The 26,039-nt window shown below is 40.2% G+C and overlaps 1 protein-coding gene across 4 annotated transcripts in view; it reads right to left on the reverse strand.

The window, feature by feature from the left end:
* si:dkeyp-14d3.1 (transmembrane protein 132C) overlaps positions 1–26,039 on the reverse strand; it is a 107,623-nt gene that overhangs the window by 56,081 nt on the left and 25,503 nt on the right. For 3 of the 4 annotated variants that reach the window (XM_058071451.1, XM_058071450.1, XM_058071452.1), the window contains one exon: positions 6,009–6,155. In XM_058071451.1, the coding sequence (XP_057927434.1) occupies positions 6,009–6,155 (147 nt within the window). Of the gene's footprint in view, positions 1–6,008; positions 6,156–15,161; positions 15,271–26,039 lie in introns of those variants that run through there. The other variant, XM_058071453.1, reaches the window with a different exon arrangement.

The raw sequence follows: 26,039 nt of genomic DNA on the forward strand, positions 1-26,039 counted from the left end.
TATTAAAGTACAAGACTAATTCATACGTCCAATCCATCCATTCTCCTCCGCTCAACTGGGTCCGGGTCGCGGGGGCAGCAGTCTCAGTAGGGAAGCCCGGATTTCCCGGTCGCCAGGCACCTCCTTGAGCTCCACCGGGAGGACACCAAAGCTTTCCCAGGCCTGCTGTGGGACACAATCCCTCCAGCGTGTCCTAGGTCTTCCACGGGGCCTTCTCCCAGCTGGGCATGCCCGGAATACCTCACCAGGGAGGCATCTGGGATGCCTGGCTCATCTTGATGTGAAGGAGAAGCGGCTCTACTCTGAGCCCCTCCCGGGATGACTGGGCCCTCACCCTATCTCTTAGGGTGAGTGCAGCTACCCCAAGGTGGAAACTCATTTCAGCCGCTTGTATCCATGATCTTGTTTTTTTGGTCACGGCCCAAAGTTCATGACCATGATAATATTATCAGGCACCTTGTCAATTTTTGTGAAAATTAAAAGGCTTTTAAGTGCGCCTTATAGTGTGGAAAATACAGTATAATAGATCTTCACTTAGTGCACTTAGTACATTTTACCTTGTTTGCTGTTAGAAGTAAGACAAGTGAAGATAGGCCATGGTAAAGAGAGCGGGGGAAAACACACCGCACCTTATCTGAAGTGGACCGTCACTGTAATGAGTGGACTGCTGTCCCCTGGCTGGGTGTGGTGTGAGGGATTAATGAAGTGGTGACTCACCGGGGAAATCCATCTGCACCCAAGCAGCCCTAATGAACTACTAAGGCCCAGCCATGGCACATTTACTGAAACCTCCGCTTATGGCTTATGACATGCTGAGGAAGCAGGGCTGCCTTTGTTTTGAATGGCCCTGCATTTAATGGTGACAAAGTGAACTTTTCAATCTACTAGAGTGCACTCTAGAGTAACATTATTAGTGCCACACATCGGAACTTCCTATAAAGACATATTTAGATTTTTGTATGTATTGTTTCATCATTACTGGAAATCTCATTTTGTCAGGATGCCACATTTTCTTAAATGAAAATATGTGGTAGGACGGCCATACTTCTTCATGCAGGGGCAAAGCTAATCCTCCAAAACACATCATTTCTCATTTGGCTGCGTGTAACAGAATGACAAGTAGCAAACACCACGCATTGTATGATAAGGGAATGCTAAGTCCCTTTCTATTCAGTGCAGTACAGTTGCTTTGCATTTCACGTGACAAGCGTGTGATTTGATGATGTAACACTAAAAAAAAAAAAAACAAGGTCACTGACAGAAAACCAGAAAGACACTTGTATAGGTTTTGGTCTTATACTGTACATCATACTATACTGTATATTTGCACCTTACTCTTAAATCAGAGCAATTCAAACACAAAATGTACTAACATTTGGTGATTATTCATTTCTAGGCTGCTTTCATTGTCACCAGAATAATAGTAATACTAATAGTAATACTGCTAGCCTTTCCTTCAGTACCACCATTTATTTATTTGGGGCGAACTGGCACTATCTGGCGCCAGCCCAGTGGACTCCTTGCATCATTGCCGCAACTTGGCACGCGCCATTACATTCCAGTGGATTCCAATTGGCGGATTGTTTGCGACATTTGCTTCCACTTAGTGGACATTTCGCACCACTTGCATCAAGCAATCAGCGCCAAACTCAATTTTTGCCACTGTTACGGACCACCACGAACCAGTTGGGAGGCAGTTTGAGCCACTGCACGCCATTAGGCACCTTATTGGTGACACAGCAAATTGCATTGCCGTGAACTGGCACCAACTGGCGCCGGCCCAGTCGACTCCTAGCATTAGCAAGACGTAATGTGCACCACACTCAATGATGACGGCATGGCATAAGCATCAGCTGTCGACAATGGAATTAGTTTTAAGTCAGTGAATAAACTTACACACAAAGTGACCCATCTGTTTAGCTGAGCTCATGAAGGTGTTTGTGGTTTGTGTGTATGGGGGGTTGCTTAGCAGAGGTATGGGGGCTGCGTGTCTGCATGATGGTACACCATACCCAATTATGCCCAATTATTCAGCATGGTTTCTTCTAGGCCATAGTACGAGGTCCCCTTCCAATGTTGAGTGTGTGTATATGTGTCTACTAATAAGGGGGCCATTACTGACGACATATACTGTATGCTTGCTGGTGTCATTAGTTCAGCCACTAACAGCTGCCCACCCTGAAGCGCTATGTTTGATGTGTAAATGATGCACATATGATGTGATGTTAAGTTTTTGGTTTTGTTTCTAATTTCTCATCAGTTTCTCCTTTCTTTGAGGTGATTGGTTGCGGCACAAGCATGGAGGCGGGTCCATGTGAGTGCATGCCAGATGCATGTCATCACCCTGATTGGACCTGGAGGAGGAGATGGTTAACTGTGTAGTGTTTTCTTTGTAAATGTAGTTAAATGTAATATAGGGGTTAACTTATACAGAAATTAAAACCTAAATTAAGTAACATTGAAATGCTTTTGTAACATAAAGTAATGGTTTTGAAAATATAAATATGGTACCTTTTTATAGAAATTGACTCACCCTCTCATTGAGGATTTATGGTTGGGCTCTCACTACGTATATAAAGTGTGTGTGCTGTTGGACTGTCTTATATATATAGTCAATAATTGTAAAGCAAAAATTGTAAAAAAAAAAAAAAAAAAATTATCATAGAACCGCTGACGTACATCAGTAATTCATAATTTCAGACTGGAATTTTTTTGATTTTTTTTTTAAAGTGAGACAAACATCAATTTAAAAACTACCGGCCAGTCTCCTTACTACCGCAATTCTATAAAATTATCAAAAAGCTATTCAAACAGGATGGACAAATGAATACGAATGAATTACAAGCAGAAAGCCAGTACAAATACAGAGCTAACATTTCAACCTCCATGCCACTGATTAAAATTACAGAGGAAATCACTTATGCTATAGATCATCGAAAGTGTGCAGTGGCAGTATTCATGGATCTGACAAAAGCCTTCAATTTCTGGGGACCATAATAGATGAAAAAATGAGCCGGAAACCTCATATTACACATATACAACAAAAGGTGACAAGAAATATTTCAATGTTGAGTAAAGAAAAACTTCAAATCACTTCACACTCTTGTGTTCTCTGGTTCTACCATAGCTTACTTATTGTGTGGAGATTTAGGGTAATAACTATAAAAGCAATCTTCACTCGCTAAATGCACTGCAAAAAGGATCAGTAAGGATAATCCATAATGCCGCCTATAGAGAACATACAAACTCCTTATTTCTAAAATCCCAAATACTTAAAATTGCTGATAGAGTTTATTTTCCAACAGCTAAAATAATGCATAAGGCTAAAAATAACCAATTACCTAAAAATGTCATCCAATACTTCTCTACAAGAGAGGAGAAATATGATCTCAGGGAAGAACTAAACTTGAAGCGCTTATATGCGAGGACGTTAAAAAGCCACAGCTTTTCAGTAAGGAACTCAAACAATTCACAGCGAATTCATGAAACAATACAAGCAGTTGATGTTTGCTAAATACAAGGATGAATAGTCTTGAACCAGTCATGTTGTGTTTATTTGTTATTATATACCACTATTGTCGTGGCTGTATAGATATAGCACCATTATGTCATTATATGGTTAAATCAACTTCGACTTCATAAAAAAAATCTTACCAGGATGGCAGGAAGTGAACAAATGTAACAGTAACAGATTGTAAAAGTACCAGATGGAGGGGTAGGATTAAATAATTTTTATTTATTCCTACCCCTTTTGGACATGTGGAACTGTGAATTGACTATGTGATGCATTCCATTGTAACCTGATGCATGTTCAAATAAAATGAATGTAGATGGTTTGGTTTGGTACAGGGTGAAAATCTCCCGCTATGAGGTGTATCTAATGTTGCAGCCAGTGAGTGTAGACTGATCCTCATGTTCACAGCCTTGTTCGGACAGAAAATAAATAACTCAGCAGAGTTCGTTTGACCTATACAGCATCCACACATGCTGTCATTCTTTCATCCTTAAGGAGAAAGCGAGGGGAAGAAAGGCGGCTGTATGACAGCTCGACAGATGCGATTGCTGTGCCTAATCCCCTTCTAGAGGCGCTTCATTGTAAAGACCGGGATTAAGTCGGACAAGAAAAAGGAAAAAGTGAAGAATTGTTCTTTGTATAGCCATCACGAGACGCCTTTGGGATTCTTTTGCCAGTGACTTTGACAGCTGTAGGGATTTAGGAGCAGTCTAACGGTCTAAATGGTTGGAATTAGACTTCCTCACGTGAGAAAGTCATTCAAAATAATTATAAAACTCAAAGGACAATATATGTACATACAGTACTGTGTGCAAGTATGAGAAAGTGAGGTCCAAGGAAACACAACAGAGAATAATACCTTCTAACATAATGAGTTAACTCTAGAGGTGAACTGCCAAGTGTCGTTGCTCACTGCTGCCAGTTTGCTGCCAGTGTTCTTTTTTATGTGCTTCAAGATGCTGTAGCTCCACTCAGTGTCATGCACAAGCAAACTGTAAGGCTGTAGTCTGTAAAGGCCAAGAACTGAACACAAATCATAATATTCTAACAAATTTAACTTGGCAAAAAGAGGCTAAGAAATTTCTGCAGAACACATTTTCCTGCTTCAGTCCATGAGAATTCAATCACAGATGTGGTGTTCGGGTTTCTTGCAAATCAAGCCAACTCTTGAATGAAACATTTAGCATCCTTTTACGTTTCAGCCACTTTCAAGTAAGAAATTTGGCTCCTGATTTAATTAGTCTACGGCAATAGAATTTGTAATAAAACTGAGCTGTTATTGGGGTGAATATTGCATTACAGTATCTTCTTCTAATTGACATGTTTATGTCCTTATTTCTTTACTACCTATATTGTTAAGAAAATCGTACTCGTCGTTTGGTTTCTTTCATGTGATGTTGCACGACAATCCTTTCTGGTCATGCTCCACTAAACCAGCATATCAAATCGTGTCACAGGACCAACACAATCAAATTAGATGTGCATAGCACCCTGTACACTTAAATAACTCCCTCTCATCATCACTATTTTGATTACATACTTGCAGTTTTGATGTCAAGTACGCAACTCAAATTACATCTAGATGTTAGAAAACTGAATTGAAGAGGCAGCACATGTTCTATTTTTGATATGTTAAAATCTTGTGTCTGACTACATCTTCTCACTGTAGAGTGGAATCCTGGTTCACATCATTAAATCATTTCAGACGGTCGGACTACAAACCGAAACGGAGACACTAACAGAATACATTTTTCCCATAATAATTCATTTAAATCAAATTCTTCTGTTCCAGGAAGCCTAAAATGGTAACACAAAATGTTTTTATAGTTTTACAATTATAGGTGTACGTTGTACTTGTTAAAATGACAATAAAGGACTATTCTATTCTATTCCATTCTAGTCTATTCCATTCCATTCCATTCTATACAGACAACAATTTGAAATGAGGTTTGCACATTTGAAAGTGAAAGTTTGTGATGGCTCTAAATGCTCGGTTTCTCACGTCCTTATATGGGCAAGCTGTACAAACTGTTAGCTGTGCAAATGGGACCAATCACAGCGGATTGGCCGTGCCCGGAGGTGCACCGTGGGTGGAATACACTAAAACCAACTGTTTTGGAAATCCTAGGAAATATAGCTGGAATAGGTGCAGATACTGGAAGATCTAGAAAGCATTCTGTGCGGGTTATCCTGGGTAGGTGCTCTATAGGAGTCCACAACAAAAGGCCAAAAATGAGCATAATAGGTCCACTTGATATGTTGTACATTAACAGGAAAAAGCAAACCGAGTTAAAATTTTGATCTGAATTTGAAACATTAACTGAAAAACATGATAACCGGGGTGGATGCTAAGCAAGGTTCCACTGTACTAATTTCAGTTGAGTACTGGTCATGATATTTTGTTGAGACAGAATTAAAGCTAATGTTAACAAGCATCAAAAGATGAATATTTCCCCAAATCCTGAACAAAATGATATTATTATGTAGTACTGACCCCTGCTGATCAAAGCTGGACTCCTTCCTGCGGCAGCGGAGTGTGACTACACGATGACCTTCGCTCCTCACATCCTGACTTACTATCCACTGTGTGGGGTTGCTGGGACGAGCCCCGAGGAACGTCACTCCTTCTCTCAGCTTCACTCTGTGGAGGAAGAATGACATTGTTATTTATCTGTAACACAGGAAAGGTTTACTTTGTATATCAGCAGGTATTTGAATCATGCATGGTTACCAAGTCCATAAAGCTAATAATCCTCTAAAGCAATACAGATTTTTTTCCCTTCAAAAGCTGTCCCAGATGCTACCTTGACTGTCCTGTTTGATGAGTGGTATTTTTCTTATTTTATCAGCCTCAACACTTGCCATGGACGTGCTTTTAACAAAGACGTTCCCTCATTATGTAATGATCTATGAAAGCAGAAAAAGTACAGCATCAAAAAAAGGAGGGAAATGCACATCAAGAAAAAATGTGTTGCTTTAACGTGACATATACTTGATGTTCTACAATATAACTGAAAAGGCGATATCACACATAGACTAATGCAGAACCACGTATATGCATGTGTGTCAGCTGGGGCCAAAGAGAAAACTGCATTACAACGAAGAGGCCAATAACTTTAGTCATCCAATCCATACCGAGTTGACAGGGTGGACCAGAGATGGTACTTTGGTTTCATCTTCAATTTGATTGCTTGTATGAAGGAAAGTGAGAATATGTGCCCTCTCACTCAAGTCTTTTTCTCATGTGCAGTCCTGTTACGTTATGGTGGGAGTTACATTTAACATCGAAATGGATAATATGGCAGATGGTTTACTTTCTGCCCTACTCCCAAGTAGACATCTGCATGTAATCATATTTCTGTACTGACAACAAAGATGATTTTATGTTTTTTTTCACCAACTATTTCCTGCTTATATCTGTGTAAAATGTGCATTTGCACATGTTGTCATCTGATTACTGTAATATTGTATATTTACTCTTTTGGGGATGATGTTAGACCCCACGCTCACACTGAATCCGTTGTGGCTCCAGACCTGATCCAGTCCTGTTAATAATTCCACTGTTGGGTGATCAACTACAGAAATCAACGTTTTCCAAACAAGGGATTTAAATTACAGCTGCAATTTCATAAGTCAGCACCAATGCATGCATTTCTGTTCCTTTCAATAGGTATGCCCGTTACAACACAGCACGGTCATCAAGATGTGCAGAAACCTTAAAGAAAATCAATTCCTTTAATAGGTCTGTCTCTGCAAAGTGTGATTAAATACATCTATTTATCAAAACAGTGGGACGCAACATCTATGTAGTTCTTGGTTTTGGTCCTAGTTGCATTTCTGTACAACATGTCAGATACAGTCAGACCCAAAACAAAAGTGAGCATGAGCAGTAAATATGCAGGTGTAAAACTAAAAGCTCATGCACCGTCCTGTTTTTGTCCCTGAGGGAGCAGCAGGGTCTTGTATCTATGGGTCCTTCATGCTTCAGCACTTCAAAAAATCAGTGCCTTGTGAGGTTCAGTCCTTTAAACTCAGTTAAGTCTCCAAGAGGAAGCAGTCAATACTCTGCTGACCATGGCTGATTCCAGAAAAGACTTGCTGGAGCATGGTTTGAGTGTCTTCTTTTGACTCATGGTCAGTTTGGCCTTGTAACTGGAAGCAGTCATTAAAAACAAATCTTAATTACCATTTCATTTTACCTTGAAAACAGTTTTTAACCTTAAAGGAGGAGCAATTGTACTTTTACCACTTTTATGACCAATAAGAATGTTGTAATCTTATTGATAATGAGGTTTGCGCATTTGGAAGTGATCCCTAAAGTACATTTGGGATGGTTCTGAACTGTCGGTTTCAGAGAGATTTTTTCAAATAAGGAGCTTTGTGACGTCAATGTGATCCACTGGGGCGGGCAAAGCCAAGGCCGGCCCCCCAAGGAGACCAGCAAGGGGCCACAGAGTGACAATCTCGACCAGAAACAGGGCGCCAGCAGGCCAAAGGAGAGCCAAGAAGAGCCTGGAAGCTCCTGAAAGCTTTCTGTGCGGGTGTAGCTGCTCTATAGGAGTCCACAACTCAATACAAAAGGCAGAAAATGAACATAATAGGTCCCTTTTAAAAGCAACCATATTTTTTGCAATTTTAAATCCTGTGTGTTTTGTGGTTTATGGTTGTGTGAATTGCTTGTAATTTATTAAAACCATTGCAAGCTTCTGCCTCTCTATGGAGTGCCATAAGGGGTGACAGTAATCCAGTGACATGCGGTGAGGTTCCTCGCTGACTCCTTAATACGTTGCTTATTAAGACGATAACATATAACAGGAAAAGTCACTTTAAGCAGTATTTCTCTTGTACTTTCTGTTTTTGTTTTTTGCATTTTTCTCCTTGAGAGTTACCCTCTGTTATAATAAACTCTTGCCTTTGCATCTTGGGATTCTGTACACTGGCCTTGGCCACCCGTGACAATATTATTGGTGACGTGCTGACAAATTGAAACTGGCAAGCACCATGATAACTTAGTGTACTCACTGAGTGCCCTCGAAGCAGGTAGGCAATAAGCCGAGAAGAGACGCTTGCAGCAGCTTGATCTTAGGTTTCTGCCATTTATTTTATCAGGTAATGTGCAAATTTGGAGATTTTTGGAGAAAAATGTACAAACAATTGGAATTATCAATAACATGTATTTATAATGCAGGTGATTGGACAAATATTAATATTAATATTATGTTATCATTATTAATTTTGGCCACAAGTGGATGAGTGGTTAGGTGCTAGGTTAATTGGCCATTCCAAATTGTCCATAGGTATGAATGTGAGTGTGAATGGTTGTTTGTCTATATATGCCCTGTGATTGGCTGGCCACCAGTCCAGGTTTTGTGGCTAAAGCTTGCACAGTCGGTCTTGGGAGAGGCGGTTGCTGTGTGTGACTGGCCAATCACAGAGCGTGAACAGTGAATACATAATGAGCATTTTCTTTAAACACAAATCCGGATAATGATGAGATGTACTGGTGTCATACTGTTATCTGAGTAAAATGCATTATCCATAATGGATATTTGTTGACTCGTTTGGCTCATCTCTAGTTGTGATGTTGTTTTAAATACAGTTTGGTACAGTTGAAACTAAACTAAACTAAAAATATCACTCCCAATTTCTTATTTTTGTTGTGATAGTTCCCTCCATTTGCTGTAATTTGAAATGGTCAGACACGTTAAATCGATTTGTCTCCTCTCTTTACCATCTCTGAATAGACCTCCCCTAAACCCACATTCTGAATGGCAAATATCACACAGCTCAAGGGGAAAGAAAGATGCAACAGCCCACATCGTGAAAAGCGGAGGTTGATGTAAAAAAAAAAAAGATAACAGCGTTTAGCTGACAGCTTAAAGTTACAGTCAATCAACTCTGCAAAAGTGTCAGCAATCGCCGGACAGCCTGACAGGGCTTCATCAGTGCTGCTATAAGTCTGAGCCAAACTGCGCTGAACAAAGCGAGTAAATGTGGGTTTCCACTGAGGCAATCAGAGAGCATGGAGTAGTTCACGTTTGATTCTAATGCCGTTTCCTGCCATCGGGATCCTTTCCTGGATTAAAGTCAGACTATAACGTGTACTTTTCATGCCTCAAAAAAAAAATGTCTCTGAACTCTTTACAAAAGCCATCCTTCATCAAAACCGATTGTACGCTTGGAATCCATCGAGTTTTACTTAAATGGCAACTATTATGCAAATTTTTCGACCCTTTGTATTGAGTTGTGGACTCCTATAGAGCAGCTACACACAATAACCAGCACACAAAGCTTTATGGTTCTTCCAGAATCTGCACCTATTCAGCTGGATTTCTTTGAATTTTGTGGTTCCTGTGAAAGCTGCCTGTTTTAAATGTAATCCACCTACGGCCCGCCTCCAGGCACACCCACTTCGCTGTGGTTGGTCACATACGGCTAGTGAGTACCGTATTTTCCGCACTATAAGGTGCACCTTCAATGAATGGCCTGTTTTAAAACTTTAGAAACTAGTAGTGGCTGGAGTTGCGTTATGCATCCACTAGATGAAGCTGTGCAAACGGGAATGTCAAACCAACAGTCAGATAAGTCAGTCAAACTTTATTCATAGAATACAAACCAGCATTCTGACAATTCCTTCATTCTCAGCAGCTGTTTTATTTCCCCAGAGGTAATGTCAGTGACATAATATTTTCGCAACATAGTTTTCTTATCTTTGAACAACAGCAAGGTATAACAGGTAGTGCAACATTTTTATCACGTAGTGGAGGGCAACTTTTCCGTGATTCAGTAAACACGTAAAAGAAAGAGTCTGATACCGTTTTGGTAAATCAAATGTTAGTGCAATCACAATATAGTAACTCTCAAAATAGTGCAAAGCAATACCAATATAACAATAATTCAACGTTGTTCAAACTTTAATGTCCATATTCACAACATGACGAACATTATTGTTCAGCTGTAAACACACAAAAGAAACACGTAAATTTTACTTATGAGTTAATTCCTCATCAACGAATCCCTCAAATTATTCTTCTTCAGTGTCTGAATTGAACTGTTGGGCGAATACAGCATCCAACATGCCGGGCGTCATTATTCGAGTCAGTATCGCTGCTGTTGTCTGGCAGTTCAGTAACAATTCCTGCCTTCCTGAAAGCTCCGACCACAGTTGAGACTGATACATCAGCCCAGGCATTTATGGTGTAAGTCGTTCGGTGCTCTCTTGCGCTCTTGGTGAATGTGTGTTTGTCTTCTGTCATCCACTGCTCCCACGCAGTTCACAGTCTAGCTTTGAATGCCCTGTTGACACCAATATGTAGCGGCTGGAGTTCTTTTGTCAATCCACCCGGAATGACGGCAAGCACTGAATTAGTGTGCTTCACTTGTTTTTTGACACCATCGCTGATAAGGGGGCGCATGAAGTCATAGATCAACAGGGACAGCTGTGTGGAAAAAAAGCCAAAGACGTAAATTTCTCTCAACCACTTACTCATCTTTTCTTCATCCATCCCTTTGAGTTGGTTTAGATGATGACGCTGGCCGGAAAGTTTTCTTTTGGCAAGATCTTCCTCTTGAAAGTAGCCATGGGTGGTAGTTTCTGGCCATTAGCCTGGCAGGCGAGAACTACAGTGAAGGATGACTTCTAATTCTCTGTGGTGCAAACATTCACCGTACGTGCTGCCGTTTTATCCACAGTGCGGTTCACAGGACTATGAAAGGTGAGGGGAACCTCATCCATGCTGATGTTGTGCTCTGGCTGGATCTTTTTTTCAGTGATCTTGTTTTTGCAGTATGCGTGAAAGGTGGCTGGAAGGTACCTTTTTATTGTGATTTGCCTTTTAAATTATAATCATTTAAAATTCAGGAAAGGATTTGTTTATCGGTAAATATAAAATACTTTATTAGCATAAGTTTTTGTTTTACAGCCTTTATACATTATAATTATACAACTTGCTGTGGTCTCATTTGGTCTCTCAAAATGTAACCAACAGCGCTCCTCTTTCATTCTGCCATCCTTCTGCTCTCTCTATGGTAAGTCTGGGCTTGCCTGCCTGCCCTGGACAGGAAGCCAACTGAAGCTTAAGTATCCATATTTTTACATTAATATTTTTACATTGAATCAACGTTGGGATTGATATTATCAATATTTGTATCGATCTGCCCACCACTGTCAGAAAAACAACATATTGAAGAAAAACCATGAAAGCAAGTCAGAAAGATAATAGGAGCCAGCCAGAAATGTGCAGTGTAGTCACCTCAGTGGCCTGCTTGTGACTCCACCTGGCTGCCACCACATCACATTAGGCGGTCACTGACCTACTATGAGCACTTTTCTCTAAAAAGTCCACTGAGGACCATGAAAGTTCTCAATTAGCAGCTCCCACAAGAGGCATTTCCTGTTTTATTGTGCCATCTCGCCTACATACTACTGGGTGACTGCAATAGCTCACTGGTGAAAAGCCCAAACGAGCAATGAGAAGACTTTGCAATGGTTTTGTGGTAGGTGGCTGATCGAAGCCTAAAACACTGCTTGTCTGATCTTTTTGTGAATGTAGAATAACAGTGTGCAAACGACACAAAATATTTGACCAAACGCCTACTTCTACTTCAAAGTGACACATCAAAAACAGACTTCATTTAGGCATAGTATAGTAAACAATGCAAACTTTAGCAAAGTCTTCAAAAGATATACAATCAAACTTTCCAAATCCAAAGTAGATCGCTGCTATTCCTTCACTGAATGCTTATCTGGCCCATCCAGCATTACACAACAGGGACATTCACACTATCTGCTGATGCATTTCGCTCCCTCACTTTACCTACCTAACCCCAATGTCCCCTCCCAGATTTGAATCTGCAGCTAATAAAAAAAAGACAAAATCTTGACCAAAAAGAGGTAAATAGTCGTAGTTAGGTGATGATTTGTGACTGACGTTGTTAGATTGCCAGTGTCCTGTGAGGTGAAACCAGTGGGTGTCAGGGATGTACTGTGTAGGGCTGATGTCAGTTTTGCTGACTTTGCTCCGATACACAGTGTTGGTTGGCGTTACTTCTTCAACTACTTCTTAAACATTTCTTGGTTGAGTGGTCGTAACGTGGCTGTTTTCCACATACAATAGCTTGTCAGTATCGCCATAACCTACACACAGAAGCTCCACAGAAGCCCTTGGAATGAACAGTAGTAAAAAAGTTAGTACATTATTACATAGTGGAAAAATATCTTTGCATGTTTTCTTGCCTGATTTCAATACAAGTATTATGTTTACTATATTTGGTTATATGTGTTTAAAGGTGATTATAGGGTGTTATTTCATGTCTACAGGGGTCTAATAATGTTGAAAAAGGTGCTAAACAGATGTTGTTCTAAGTACAAAAATATTCACTTCATTTACATTGATTCATATTTTACACAAATTAATTGATCACGTTAGAGTCTGGATGCAATTAACAGCGATAAACAAGGGATTACATCTGCAGAGACGTATAGCCGCACTTGTCAAGATCTGACAAAAAAGGAACTCGACAATGTTTCCCTTGGCAAAACATAATTTTCCTGAAACATTGTAATGTTCAGAGGAGAATGTTTGCACACAAGAAGTAGAGCTAAAGGCTCTGTTACGCTCATCGCTTCCCTTGTTTCAGCAGCTGAACTGATTTGGCAAAATATACAAACTGTTTCATGCAGCAAATGGAAAGTCAACTGTATTATGAAATACAATTAACAAGTACAATTTAAGGGGCAGGCCACATGGTGGTTGAGTGGTTAGCATGTAGGCCACGCAGTCAGGAGATCGGGGTTCCAATCTCCGTGCGTGGGTTTTCTCTGGGTACTTTGTAGGGATATACATGTTTAAAATTATGAGAGAGAGAGAATACTATCGGACACCGATAATTATCAGCATAAAAATCTGATATCGGTCTGACACCACCCTGTTTTCATTAAGTGCCTTTCGTCCCTCAGACAGCACGCAAAGCCCCAGCAAGAAAAACCTTAGGCGGGGGAGTGTCTGGAGTTTAAAAGAACTCCTCCCGCAGCGGCGACGTCCTCCTACGGCTGTTGTCCCCATTTTGATGGACAACTTCTCCCATCCAAACTCTGTGGACGTATGATGGGATAGCATCAATGCCCCGGACCCGGCCATTGTGAGCGGCTTCTCCTGCTGTGCAATCTGTAAACATTTCCCAAAAATTGCGGAGCCCGTGTGTGTAGTAACATGCACATCGAGATGTAACTCCTGCTATAAGTTAATGCCTCTCGTTTATACATTTATACACATGCACACACACATGCTCACACACTAACATACTTGGGAAGCAGGCACCAAAAGACGTGAATGAATAACAGTAAAAACCAGACACAGACACTCTGTACATTTGATTAGTTCTGAAAAAAAATGTGAAAATGACCAATAAAATGTTCTCAGCAAGACTTAGACAGATATCTGTGCCCTTGGAATGAGTAAAACTATGCTAAATATAGCCTTTTTGTTGCTGTATTTTCACTGTACCAGCACATTCCCTGTGTATTTCATTTGTAATGTGTTTACACTTGACTGTTGTTGAAAAAAATTTAGTTCAAATATAATAAATGACTTGTGTTTCTTCCCAATTACTGTGAGAAAAAAGTAGTTGCCTGTGGCTTGAAATAGAACAAAAGCCAAGGGCTTACTATTCATGATTTTAAATCCAAGTTGACCAATATGATTCTCATCAGTGACTAATTTGTTATTTGCAGCTATACTGTGTCACCTCTGAGAATGTACAGGTTCCTTTTGGGACATGTCTTAATACTCAGCAAGGCATTAAGTTATTACTGCTCCTCTGAGCCCTGCGGGGCTATATACACCAGTCACACATCCCCTCACATCTCCCTCCCCAAAGGGGTGCAGGAGTTGGTAAAAGATAAGCGTTGCATCACAGCAGACACAACTGACAGGGCTTGAACAACACAAGGATTTAGCCTGCAAAAGCAGAGCCATTGCTTATGGATACATAAACATGAAGGGATTGCACACCGATATTTGTTGACATAAACACTCGCAGAGTACAGTCAACATAAGCTCACAGCCACATGGAGATTCAAACACCCTGGCAACCAATGCAACTAAAATTACTATTTACTTTGCAAAGAGCTGTGGCCGCAAGGTGGTCGGTGCCAGTCATGTCTGCAGGCTTTGAGCCCGATGGTGGACATCAGAGGTCAAGCTGAAGGACTCCTATCAAGCATGGATGACTTGTGGGACTCCTGAAGCAACTGACAGTTGCTGTCAGGCCAAGCGGCATGTGACTTCGGAAGTGGTCGAGGAAAAAATGGGTGTGGGAGTAGTTCGTTGTGGCCATGGAGCACAACTTTCGGTCAGCCTCGAATAGATTCTGGCAAACCGGCCAACGCCTCAAAGGGGACAAAGTGCCCGGTCCACATTGTTTACAGTGGGGGCAGGGGCCTGCTGGCTGAGCTTGACGGAGGATGTTACCGGACGGTGAAAGGAATACTCCCACTGACATACCTTCCATAGAGGAAGCAGAGTCAGAGGAAATGTACGCAGACAGTTCCAGCACATTTCGCCCTGAATTCCTCAAGGCTCTGGATTTGGGGGACTGTCTTGGCTGACACATCTCTTCAACATAGTGTGGAAGTCGGGAGCAGTACCTTTGGATTGGCAGACCGAAGGGTGCCTATCAACTGATTGGGGAATCAAACTCCTCAGCCTCCCTGGGAAAGTCTTTTCCAGGGTGTTGGAGAGAAGGGTACAACCGTCGGTCCTGGATGTAAGCAGTCATGGGAAGATGCGGTATATTTTGTAAAACTTGGATAAAGGTACTCACTGACTTGTCAATGTCTCACCACTCCTGCTACCCACATGTACCTTGGAACAGATGTATTTGGCAGTAAGTTGTCTACAAATTGCCATAGCCAAAAGTTTTACCCCATTTCTTAATATCCTACATGGAATAATTTGGTTGACATAATAAAAGCAATATGCTAGTAAATGTTAAAATGTTCTTTTAAATCATTCTTAAAAAGCAAGGTGCGCTTACTTGAGAATGATGTACATGATGATACAGTTTATATGATAATGGCCCTTGTAATATATAATTTGTCTACTTGGAAAAGGTTACTGAGCTTTTTCTTAGTAAATGTTACTCCAGTGTGTTTGAAAATCTCATGGGTAGGTGCAGAAAGGAGAATCTGACATTGGGACTCCAAAATGAAGCTTGGCAGTAGTAGAGTCCAAGTATGGAGTGCATCAGCAGGCAGTAAATGAGTCAGTACAGTAGCTACTAAGTACTGAGAGAAGAGAAGCCCCCAGGCACACTGGGACTCCTCTCCCAGGGCTGCTTCTTTGATGAAAATGAGCTGTCAGTCATCAGATGAACACAAGCTTCATCCATGACTCAATGACCTTTTCAGTAGAAGCAATGGGAGCACTAACCGCCCACCTTGGCGAGACATCAACACACGAGAGATGAAACAATAACTCTGAGATGCGACAGTAAAGAGCTGACACGGGGGCTGAGGTGTACAAATGGCTGAAGTTATGAAAGCTATAGTTTCGCATGGTGGGACACATACAGATCTTGAATCTAACTTTTTGCATGCTTTGAACTGCATCAGTATGCCTTAAATATTTATTTTGTACGAGGTAAAAGGCATTAAATCCAGCTAGTAGATGGGAGGATGTTTCATCTAAAGCATGGGCCGCCTGTTCTTTCCGCTAAGTGGCTGTGCTGGCACCTTGTTTGTAACCGCAAGTCAAATGAGATTTGAAAGAGACACCGGCTACTAATGTAGCACCATAACATTTCAAATCATGCACAACCGCAGAGAGCCACTCACTGCTTGATGCAGCATGCAGAGTAAATACAACAGGCTATTAAGGACTCACATCACATCTACAGGACTGACACCTAAATTGCGAAGAGTCCCTCTTCCGGCTGGCTGTTGTTTATATTATGAATTAGATGAAGACTTCTTGTTACTGCTGCAAAAAATAACTAAATAATCACAACTAGCAGAGTCCTTCCATAAATTGAATCCAGAACTGCGTCGCTCAAGAGCGTATAGTCATTTCTATCAGTAACAGATCTTGAGAGAATAAATAAGACACTAATCATCTCGTTGTCTTTTTTTTGTATCTGTGGAGCACCCCAAGGCCAGAGGTTGGTAACATGTGATATGCCAACTTGCTGACAGCGACCATGTCCCGGTTTTGTACACGCATCTTGCTTTCTGTGTCACAAAATTAATTAAGATACTCCTTATCATGTTTGTTTATCTGTTGTGTAAAAGGATTTTCCTTTCATGAGGAAAAAGTTGCAAGTGAGATTGATTTACTGTATTTTCTGAAATATACGTAAGTCCATCCAGAGTAAAAGTCACACCGGCCAAAAATGCACAATGAAGAGGAAAAAACAAACATATATAAGTTGCACTGGACTATAAGTTGCATTTTTGGAGTGCAATTTATTTGATAAAATCAAAGACCAAGAGCAGACATTTAACAGACATTTGGTATTTGAGTCCAACTCGCAGTTCTCAATATTATTTCAATTTGGGTGTGGAAACATTATTGTCCCCTAGGGGGTATAACAGAAAATAATTCAGTACCTCTGCTCTAATAGAAGCAAATATCTTTCCACTGCCATTATTTGACCCAAAAGTACGGGACTAAGTTGACTATCACCACAATTCTAGGCAATATTGGCCTGTGCATTTGGCAGTTCATTAATTGTGTGCTCTGTCAGTTGTGATTGACAGCTGACAGAGCCTCTGACAAGCCAGGTGAGAATGCATTGAAGTGGGCAACAGAAGTTGTGTCCTTGTCCTGTGTACGTTGTCAAAGAGCTGAGGACGGTCCATAGACTCACCTGTCAGAACTCACCCTGCAGCTCTCTCGACACAAAGCTCTTTGTCATTTCACCAAGACAAGTGTCCTTCCCACGAGGACATAGAGACAGAGACACTGACATACATCTTTGAGTGTGTTTCACCTGCACTGCATGATCTGATTGTAGAAACAAATGCACACTTCAAAAATTAGGGCTGCTTTAGACAGTGGTTAAGCTTTACCTCCAACATCCTCGTCCTAAAATAATAATTTAAGAATACTAAAATTCGAATTATATTAAATAAAAAATAATAATAATAGATATTAATTAATGAATTTATACACACTAATATTTGGTTAAATAACGCTGAGGAAGTGTCAACTCAACCAGATGCTTTCTGCCATTTACAAACTTCTGAGTTCCTGGCACCGATGCAACATACATAGTCTGCCCATGGTCAATAAGATTGAGGTTATGGCTTTGAGAAGGGAATTCCAAATGATCTACATTTTTATTTTCAAAGCCCTTAAGTCCACATACAGAAAGTATAAAATATCTACAGCACCGGTAATATGTAATGCGTTTTGCGTGTGTAAAAAAAACTCAGGTAGAGCCATTAATTGGGGTGGGAAAGCGCTACAGACAAGCGCTTTTGCTGCATAACTTACACAAAAAAGTAACATTGGAAAGGTGTCGGACTTCAGCAAGTTTGTGGGCTAGTCCAGCTGCATACTGGCCCATGTTCACAAAACAGTCCAGTGAAATGCTGTTGACAGATTAAAATGCATTTCTTTTGCTGATAATTAGGAACTCCAACCACTCCAACACATGTGGCTTTCCCTTTCGAGGCATTGTTAACAAGTAAACAGCAGCGTTTGGGGGAGGGTGGGAGAAGCAGAGCCTGGTGGTGCGCAGAGAGTTTATACTATATAAGGAAGTCTGCCTCTCTGTGATGTCACAAAGGAACAGTTTTACCACGGCTTTTCAAACCGAGGGTTTTGAGCCATTCCAAAAGTCTTTTAGGGCCTACTTTCAAATGCGCAAATGTCATTATCTGAAACCTTGGCATCGTTTAACTTGAAAATACTACATTCTACATTACAACACATTCTAACTACATTTATAGGTCAGTAAAGATCAAGTAAAATAGATATTAACTCGTTCAATTGCAGCCATTTTTTATGATTTTGACAAATTTTTCAAGGCCCAGAGAATATTGTATATTGTATATATTATATTATATATATTATATTGGGCTATATGGACATTCTTTAGTAATCAGCAGTCGAACATTGGTAAGTTTCAGCTAAATATCAGGTCCCAACAAAAACAGTTCAGTCTGTGTTGTATGGAAAACTCCGGAGTATATTTTTTAACTGTAAAAGTGACCACTGCAGTGATTATTAGAGTTATGAGTTTTGTTTGTTTTTTATTTTCCACACAGCTAATGTTTGAGGCATACCTATTCTAATAAATGTTGCCAATTTTGAAAAGAATATCGCCAGAGGGTTTGGTAAAGTACTCCTTGTAGAGAGGTGATCAAAAAATCCATAATCTCTTTTCTGTGCCTTCAAGGTGACATCTGTTTTAAAAGAACTCTTATCAGCGCTGATATAAAAGGACGTTCTAAAGCCATATTACTGGCTTTTGTTGCATGTGTGCACGTACGTGTGCACTGTGTGTGTGTGTGTGTGTGTGTGTGTGTGTGTGTAAAGGACCGAAGCCCAATGTCCTCCGTTTCACATACAAAAAGTAGAGGCAATGACTTTTTGAAAAGGTTCATCTGAAACCTATACACTAGGGAAAAAAAAGCTGAATATTCACCCTTTTTCCACCCTTTTCTATATAGTCTGATTTTATAAAAACTTAAGTCATAATTGTGATAGTCTCCAAGAATGATCTGCTTTCTTTCTTATTGTCAGTTATTGTATGCACCTTTCCTCCCTTGTCGTGTTAAAGATAGTAAAATGAAAGCATTGCATTTTTACATTGGGAATTTCATCTAGCTCATAGGCTCATCTCTGCCTCTGCAGTGTAGTTAAGCAGTGGCAGGCAGTCCTTTTCCCTGTACCCAGTCACAGTCAGCTGCCATCCCCACCTGGACCCTCCCATTAGCATGGGACAGCTATGCCCAGTATCAGCAGGAAGTGTGATGGATGACAGGTGGAGGAAGAGGAAGCAGATCCCCTCAGAGCATGTCAGGCTTGCTCTCGTTAGCCATTAGTTTTCTATTTAGTCCTTCGCTCGGTGAGCCACCACCATTTCGCCCTTACACGTGATGGTCAATGATGAATCCCAAAGCTTGCAGAGTTCACCTCGCTTGGTCTATAGCCACTTTGATGTCGGATGATGCGAATTGCGACTTGGAGGGTCATTGTATTAGTCATGTCTGCCTAACATGGATACATACTGTGGAAGACCAAAAAAAGCAACGTATGGCATTACTCGTATTGGGGTTGAATGCCATTATTACAAAATGTATTATTATCTTCAAAAACATGGACGTCAATAAACCTGGGTTACATTTCTGCAAGTAACTTCGGGTATTACATAGCTTCCACCTTGTATGTACGTATGTGGCTCAGCCAATGTGACAAGCGTCAGAAAACTCTAAATCTCTACACTACAAAACCCTGCTGTATACATTCAAGGCCATCCACAACCCTCTCTGATCTCCTCAACGTTGCCACCCCCTCTCCCTCCCTCAGATTCTCCTCCTCCGTCCACCTCGCCGCCTCCCTGCTCGCCTCAGCACCATGGTTTGCAGAGCTTTCAGTTGCTATGTTTCCAAACTTTGGAACCCTCTACCATTGGACATAATTTGCTGCTTTAGTCTCACCTCTTCTAACTGCACAACTGTTGATCCTGACCATATCTGACCATCTGACTATCTTTCTTCTCTCTCCACCTCTCCATAAACAAACTCCACGTCTCATCTCATTCCAGAACATCATGGACATTAACTTGGATTCTCTCTCTTCCTGAATCAACAATAAACTGCTTGGCCTCTATAACAATCATCAGAGAAAGCAAGAGAGAATGTAACAATACAACCTGGGGGCAGACTCGCGAGTCACTGAGAAAACAGTGTTTATTTCTTTGGCGGGATCAAATCACAATCAGTGCACTCACCTTGTCAACCCTTTGGAAATTATAGCAAGTCAGGATAGAAAACAGTATAACATAACAGTCTGACACAGGGTGTCATATTACAACACAAAACTCATCACACAGCAACTTAACTCTCAAAATGCATATCTGAGAAATCTACAAACATGTACCAATATGAGTTTGAAAACCACGGGTCTAAACTTTCCTGCCTGGTCCTCGTGGACCCATGCAACTCATACTGTATATGTATAAATCTGGGTACGACTTGTACACCAGAATTTACCATACAATGTCATTGTTTCAAATGAAGCCAAAAAATAATGCAAAACATAATAACATGTTTTGTTCACGCCTATATGTCCTGAATGATCATGAGGTGATTGCAACACTCCCTTGTTTTTCTCAGGAAGAACAACTTGAAAGATAGGCTGGCCAACAAAACCTTTACCATACGGTAGCCATTTTCTTCAGTTGTTCATCTAGTAGTATATCCATATGCAACATTTTTGTTGTTTTCAGCAGTGAGAACATCATCAAACAGCTTGATCTGTTCACATAATGTTTCAGGTTCTGGTTATAGCACATGCTGTGGAAACACTGGGATGGTCTTTACCGCTGTCTACCACAGGCAAAGAAGAAATGGCAAACACTGGAGATGGTGGACTGTCAGCCCACGCAAGATTACCAGCCAAGTCATTTTCTAAGATAACATGGATGCAATCAAGAGGCAGTTGGGAAGTACACAATCAACAAAAAGGATCCGTTGACTCCTGAGCAAACTCGATGTATTATTGTTTAGTTTCCCTCCATGTACAAAATCACTGTCTATAAACTTCAAGAACCAGTTTTGCATGTATGTATGCAAAACAGCTTTTTTAACAATATACTCTACTTTTAGCAGAATATGCCTCCTGTCCTGGCCCTTTTGGATACATTGCAGCAACAATGTCATCTCACCATTGTCTTATCTCAGCAACACACTCAAATGAAGGGATAAAAATGTGTCATGATCGTGTTCGCTAAACTGTAGAACTAAACGTAAATTACTAACCTAAAACGTAAAATATATCAAATGTATACTAGGTAGCATGTGAAGAAGAAGACAATGCACTCAACATAACATAAGATTTACGAAGCTGACATTTGCAAGTGTGCAAAATGAGAAACATGGGGTGTATGAGTTTAGTATGTTTAAAAATGAAAAATTCATAGTACATACTGATCTACAGTCATTCCCTACTGCATATTCAATTACAATGAGGTACAATATTTTCCTTAGTTCCTTGGTTGTTAAAATAGGATTCAAAAGTGCCAAGATGTAAGTGCAAGCAAAACATTACATTACTCTCCCCTATCTTTCTGGCATGAAATCTCATCTTTAAGTAGTTTCGTGTTCCATCTCCCTATTTCTTTTATGAGAACAGGGTCTTGTCAGGTTAATAACAGTTCCTTCCACAGATTACTATACGAAGAGGAAGAAATGTAAAGAAGGGGGGGGGGGGGGGGGGGTGCAATTTGATAATGCAGAAATGTGTCCCATTTCTATCAGAGGAGCAGGTGGATATTAAAATGAATTATCAAAATAGCACACTGGACAAAAATGAATTGGCGGTATTTCTGTCACACATTTTATTATTTACTAGACTATTTTCACAATATTATACATGTAGTTACTGCAATTAACCAGTTTCTAATAAAATGTACTGAGCGGTGTGGCATAGGTTTGGCATTTGATGGGTTGTTCTATTATCATTTATCATTGTAAAGGCTCTCATCCTCAATGTTGGTACGTTGTATCGTTTTTATAATTATTAAAATGGAACATATTTACCTTATTGATCATCATTTATTGTTCAATTTGTCTCTAGAAGCCATGTTTATATGACATTGTTTAATAGAGTAGCTGCACAATCTTCATTCACTACTTCCTTTGTGACATGGACAAGGACACTAAAGGGGAAGCTCTGCCTGAATACAGACATAATGGAGTTCTGCCTGTAACCACTGATTTGATGGGGAGGCTGGGGCTGTGATCACAGGGGGGCCGTATTGTCTGTGCAGAGCTGTGTGGTTACTAAGGTTCTCGATCCTTGAATGCAGTCAGACGGCGCTACACCGACTGACACACAAAGCAGGGATGAGTACAGAAACCCAACAATTGAAGTGGTTTCAACCAGGATTTTGAGGTCATCAGAATCACGACAGAGATTATGTGTTAAGTGATTCACTCGTGGGGCAACCTGGGGGCCAGAGAAATCTAACTCCTGGATTATGAGAGGGTAGAGGCAAAACATCACTTCTAAATACCACACTGGTCGTGCCACAGAGGGATCAATTTCCAAGCTTGTGCAATAAAGAACAAAATAAAGTGAATCCCAGAACATTTGCGATTCAGCATGTTTGTGTCTCCAAAAATAGGCCATTTCATTCACCATGATTCTGTAATAATTTATTAATACATAATAATAAAGCATAAATGTTTATATCTTGGGCTGCACGGTGGTCGAGTGGTTAGCGCACAGAACTCACAGCTAGGAGACCCGAGTTCAATTCCACCATGTGCGTGGGTTTTCCCCGGGTACTCCGGTGTCCTCCCACATTCCAAAAACATGCTAGGTTAATTGGTGACTCCAAATTGTCCATAGGTATGAATGTGAGTGTGAATGGTTGTTTGTCTATATGTGCCCTGTGATTAGCTGGCGACCAGTCCAGGGTGTACCCTGCCTCTCGCCTGAAGACAGCTGGGATAGGCTCCAGCAACCCCTGCGAGGATCGTGAGGATAAGCGGTAGAAAATGAATTAAATGAAGCCTTCCAACAATACACTACTAATAAACTATAACAAAAGACAGTGATATGATTCTCCCCTTGAGGGACAACAAAGAATGATTCCACTTCTTTCATATATTTCACCAAAAGACTGTGTATGGGCTGAATAAACAGTTCAAAGTAATGAATATGAATATAAAAGGAGCGTCATGGTAATGGAAATAAAACGTCTGTTTTCGTATATCTGAATGGATTGATATAATTCATGGATATATTTCCATTTAAAATGGAAAGCACATTGAGCTGTCTGAATTCAGACATGACTCAAGTTGATGTTTGGATGTACCAAGTCATGTACCAAATCATCATGTCAAAAGAGATAATAATTGTGTACGAATTTGAATGGTTCCATAAACAATATATTTGCATTCACTGGATTTCTACTTCCATGCTTTTCCCTCTGGCAAGTAGATTGCGTGAAGACATTCATGCTCCTCTCAGCATGACTGGTAATCACATTTTCCTGCAGCAGCGTCAATGATTCCAATTTTAAACCCATAAGTTAGAATGCAAGCTGCACTCAAAAGGGCTATACAATTATCAAATGTTAGAATGTGACCAGGCCAAGCTGAGATGGATAACGTTTATGGGCCTTTCTGCTTGTTTGCATCGTCACTGTCAGCACGTTTATATGCAATATCAAACTGAGCCTACAAAGAAGCCCCCTCTCCTTATCTCCTCCTCTGTTCACAGATAAAGGCACCTAAGGGAATTCAGACATACATCGCTTTATGTTGTGGCAATTACATTTTTTTCCCCAATAAATGCTAAAAAGTGAAACTAAGTCCATGTGCAGCATTGATCCCGGACTTGAACACAGTAGCACTTAAAATGTAGCTCATTATCTTGATGAACAGACGGATAATAAACAAAACAATTTTCAAGCAGCTGTTAATCAAAAATGAAATGTAAACATCTTTATCTCTGCTTCATTGTTAATTATGCTGAAAAAAGGACAAACTGGATAACCCATCAGACAGAAGGCACTGAGAATTCCAATTAGGACTGTATTTCATTCATAATGGGATGTTCACCCATCACCACGAGTATCATTGTGCCAGCCTTAACAAACATGAATGTCAAAGTACTGTTCTGAAAACACAATATTTCGCAATTCAATCACTAAGTGTCAGTGCTGATAAAGTAAAGTTTTAAAAATAAAAATTATATGGTCTACCAACGAACAAATTATCTGCCCTGGATAAATTAAAATCAGATTGTCATGAAAAAGGAGAGATGAGAAATTAATTACATAAAGATACAAAAATTAAATTAAACATAAACCGTTAAGGGACAATGATTGATTATTCGAAACAGAATATAATTATGTTAATCTTTCAAATGAAAAAAAAAGTCTACGGGCTGAATAGGGTTAATACTATTCTGTGATTATGAGATGAAAAAGCAACAGCTGTGTGAACAATGTAGAGGGCGAGAACTCTGTTGTGATCTCTTGAGGTTCTGTTCTTGTCAAAATATTCATCAGTAGTGAAGACTGGACCTCTATTAACCGTTCAGCAGGGTATTTGATGGTGAGATCCAATGTATATTGGACAGCATTCAATCAGCATACTAATTTTACATCTAACAGTAAGGGGAAGTTATTGAAAATGTTAATGAGTTGATCAAACACTTAGACTCAATCAGTTAGTGATGTCCAGTCTAGATAGCTGAATGGACTGAGACCAGGGTCACCAAAGGCAGCAGACCAAAAAACAGAACGATGTGTGTGTGTGTGTTTGATATTCTTTGTTTATGAAATACATTAAAAAAACAATCCAGTGTAGGTTTGCATAAGCTAAGCAGTTGAATATATTTCAAGAATGTGTCTTGAAATGTCTCAATGACACATTGGCAAGGGAAGAGCTAAACACAATTTTATAGTATTGATACAACTGTAAGCCTGACCGTCTCCCTGCTCTGTTGCACTGTTTTCTTGTGAAAACAGCATAGTGGGCATGGCTGGAGTTGTGGCGTGGAATAAATTAAAACAGACCGTTTTGGAAATCCAAGGAAATACAGCTGAATAGTTGCAGATTCTGGAAGATCTAGAAAGCTTTTTGTGTTGGTTATCATGTGTAGCTGCTCTGTAGGGGTCCACAACTCAATACAAAGGATGGAAAATGAGCATAATAGGTCACATTTCATGTATTTTTATCAAATACATTAAAATCCCATTTGTCGCATGAAGGGATGAAAAAAGAAAGATGATACCAACACCAAAATGTTCATGGACCTGGCTCCATGTAAGGCTTTCATCTTTGACTATGTACGTTTTTTGTTTAGAAGTAAAGCCACCGCTTTTTGTGCTGTGTCAGGTACAAAGTTAGTACATGTGTACATGCGTAGTACATTCAAATATAAAAGAAAACATACATTTCAATATTGTTGAGGCAAACTGTGTAAGAGGATTTGTTCAGTGATGCACCACCACTTTTTATAGATATTCTTAATTCATTTCCCCACAATGATTATAAAGGAACATGTATATTAATGTGAGCACGCATCATTGCTCTGAAGGTAGGTGAGCATGTGCAAATAATCAGCATTTATACAGCTGCAATACGGAGAAGCAGAGTCAACCTGGGAAGAGATATTACTGAAAATACTAACAGTCTTTTTCAAATGGCCAAACACATTTCAACTGAAATAAACACAGTCAAGAAAGAACACACACCCTTGGGCTGCATCTGACAAACATAAGACTCACACACTGAGAAACCACATGCCCCTCCACTTTGGTCCATGCACAAATAAAA

This window comes from Doryrhamphus excisus, chromosome 4 (assembly GCF_030265055.1).
Source record: "Doryrhamphus excisus isolate RoL2022-K1 chromosome 4, RoL_Dexc_1.0, whole genome shotgun sequence".
Lineage (NCBI taxonomy): Eukaryota > Metazoa > Chordata > Actinopteri > Syngnathiformes > Syngnathidae > Doryrhamphus > Doryrhamphus excisus.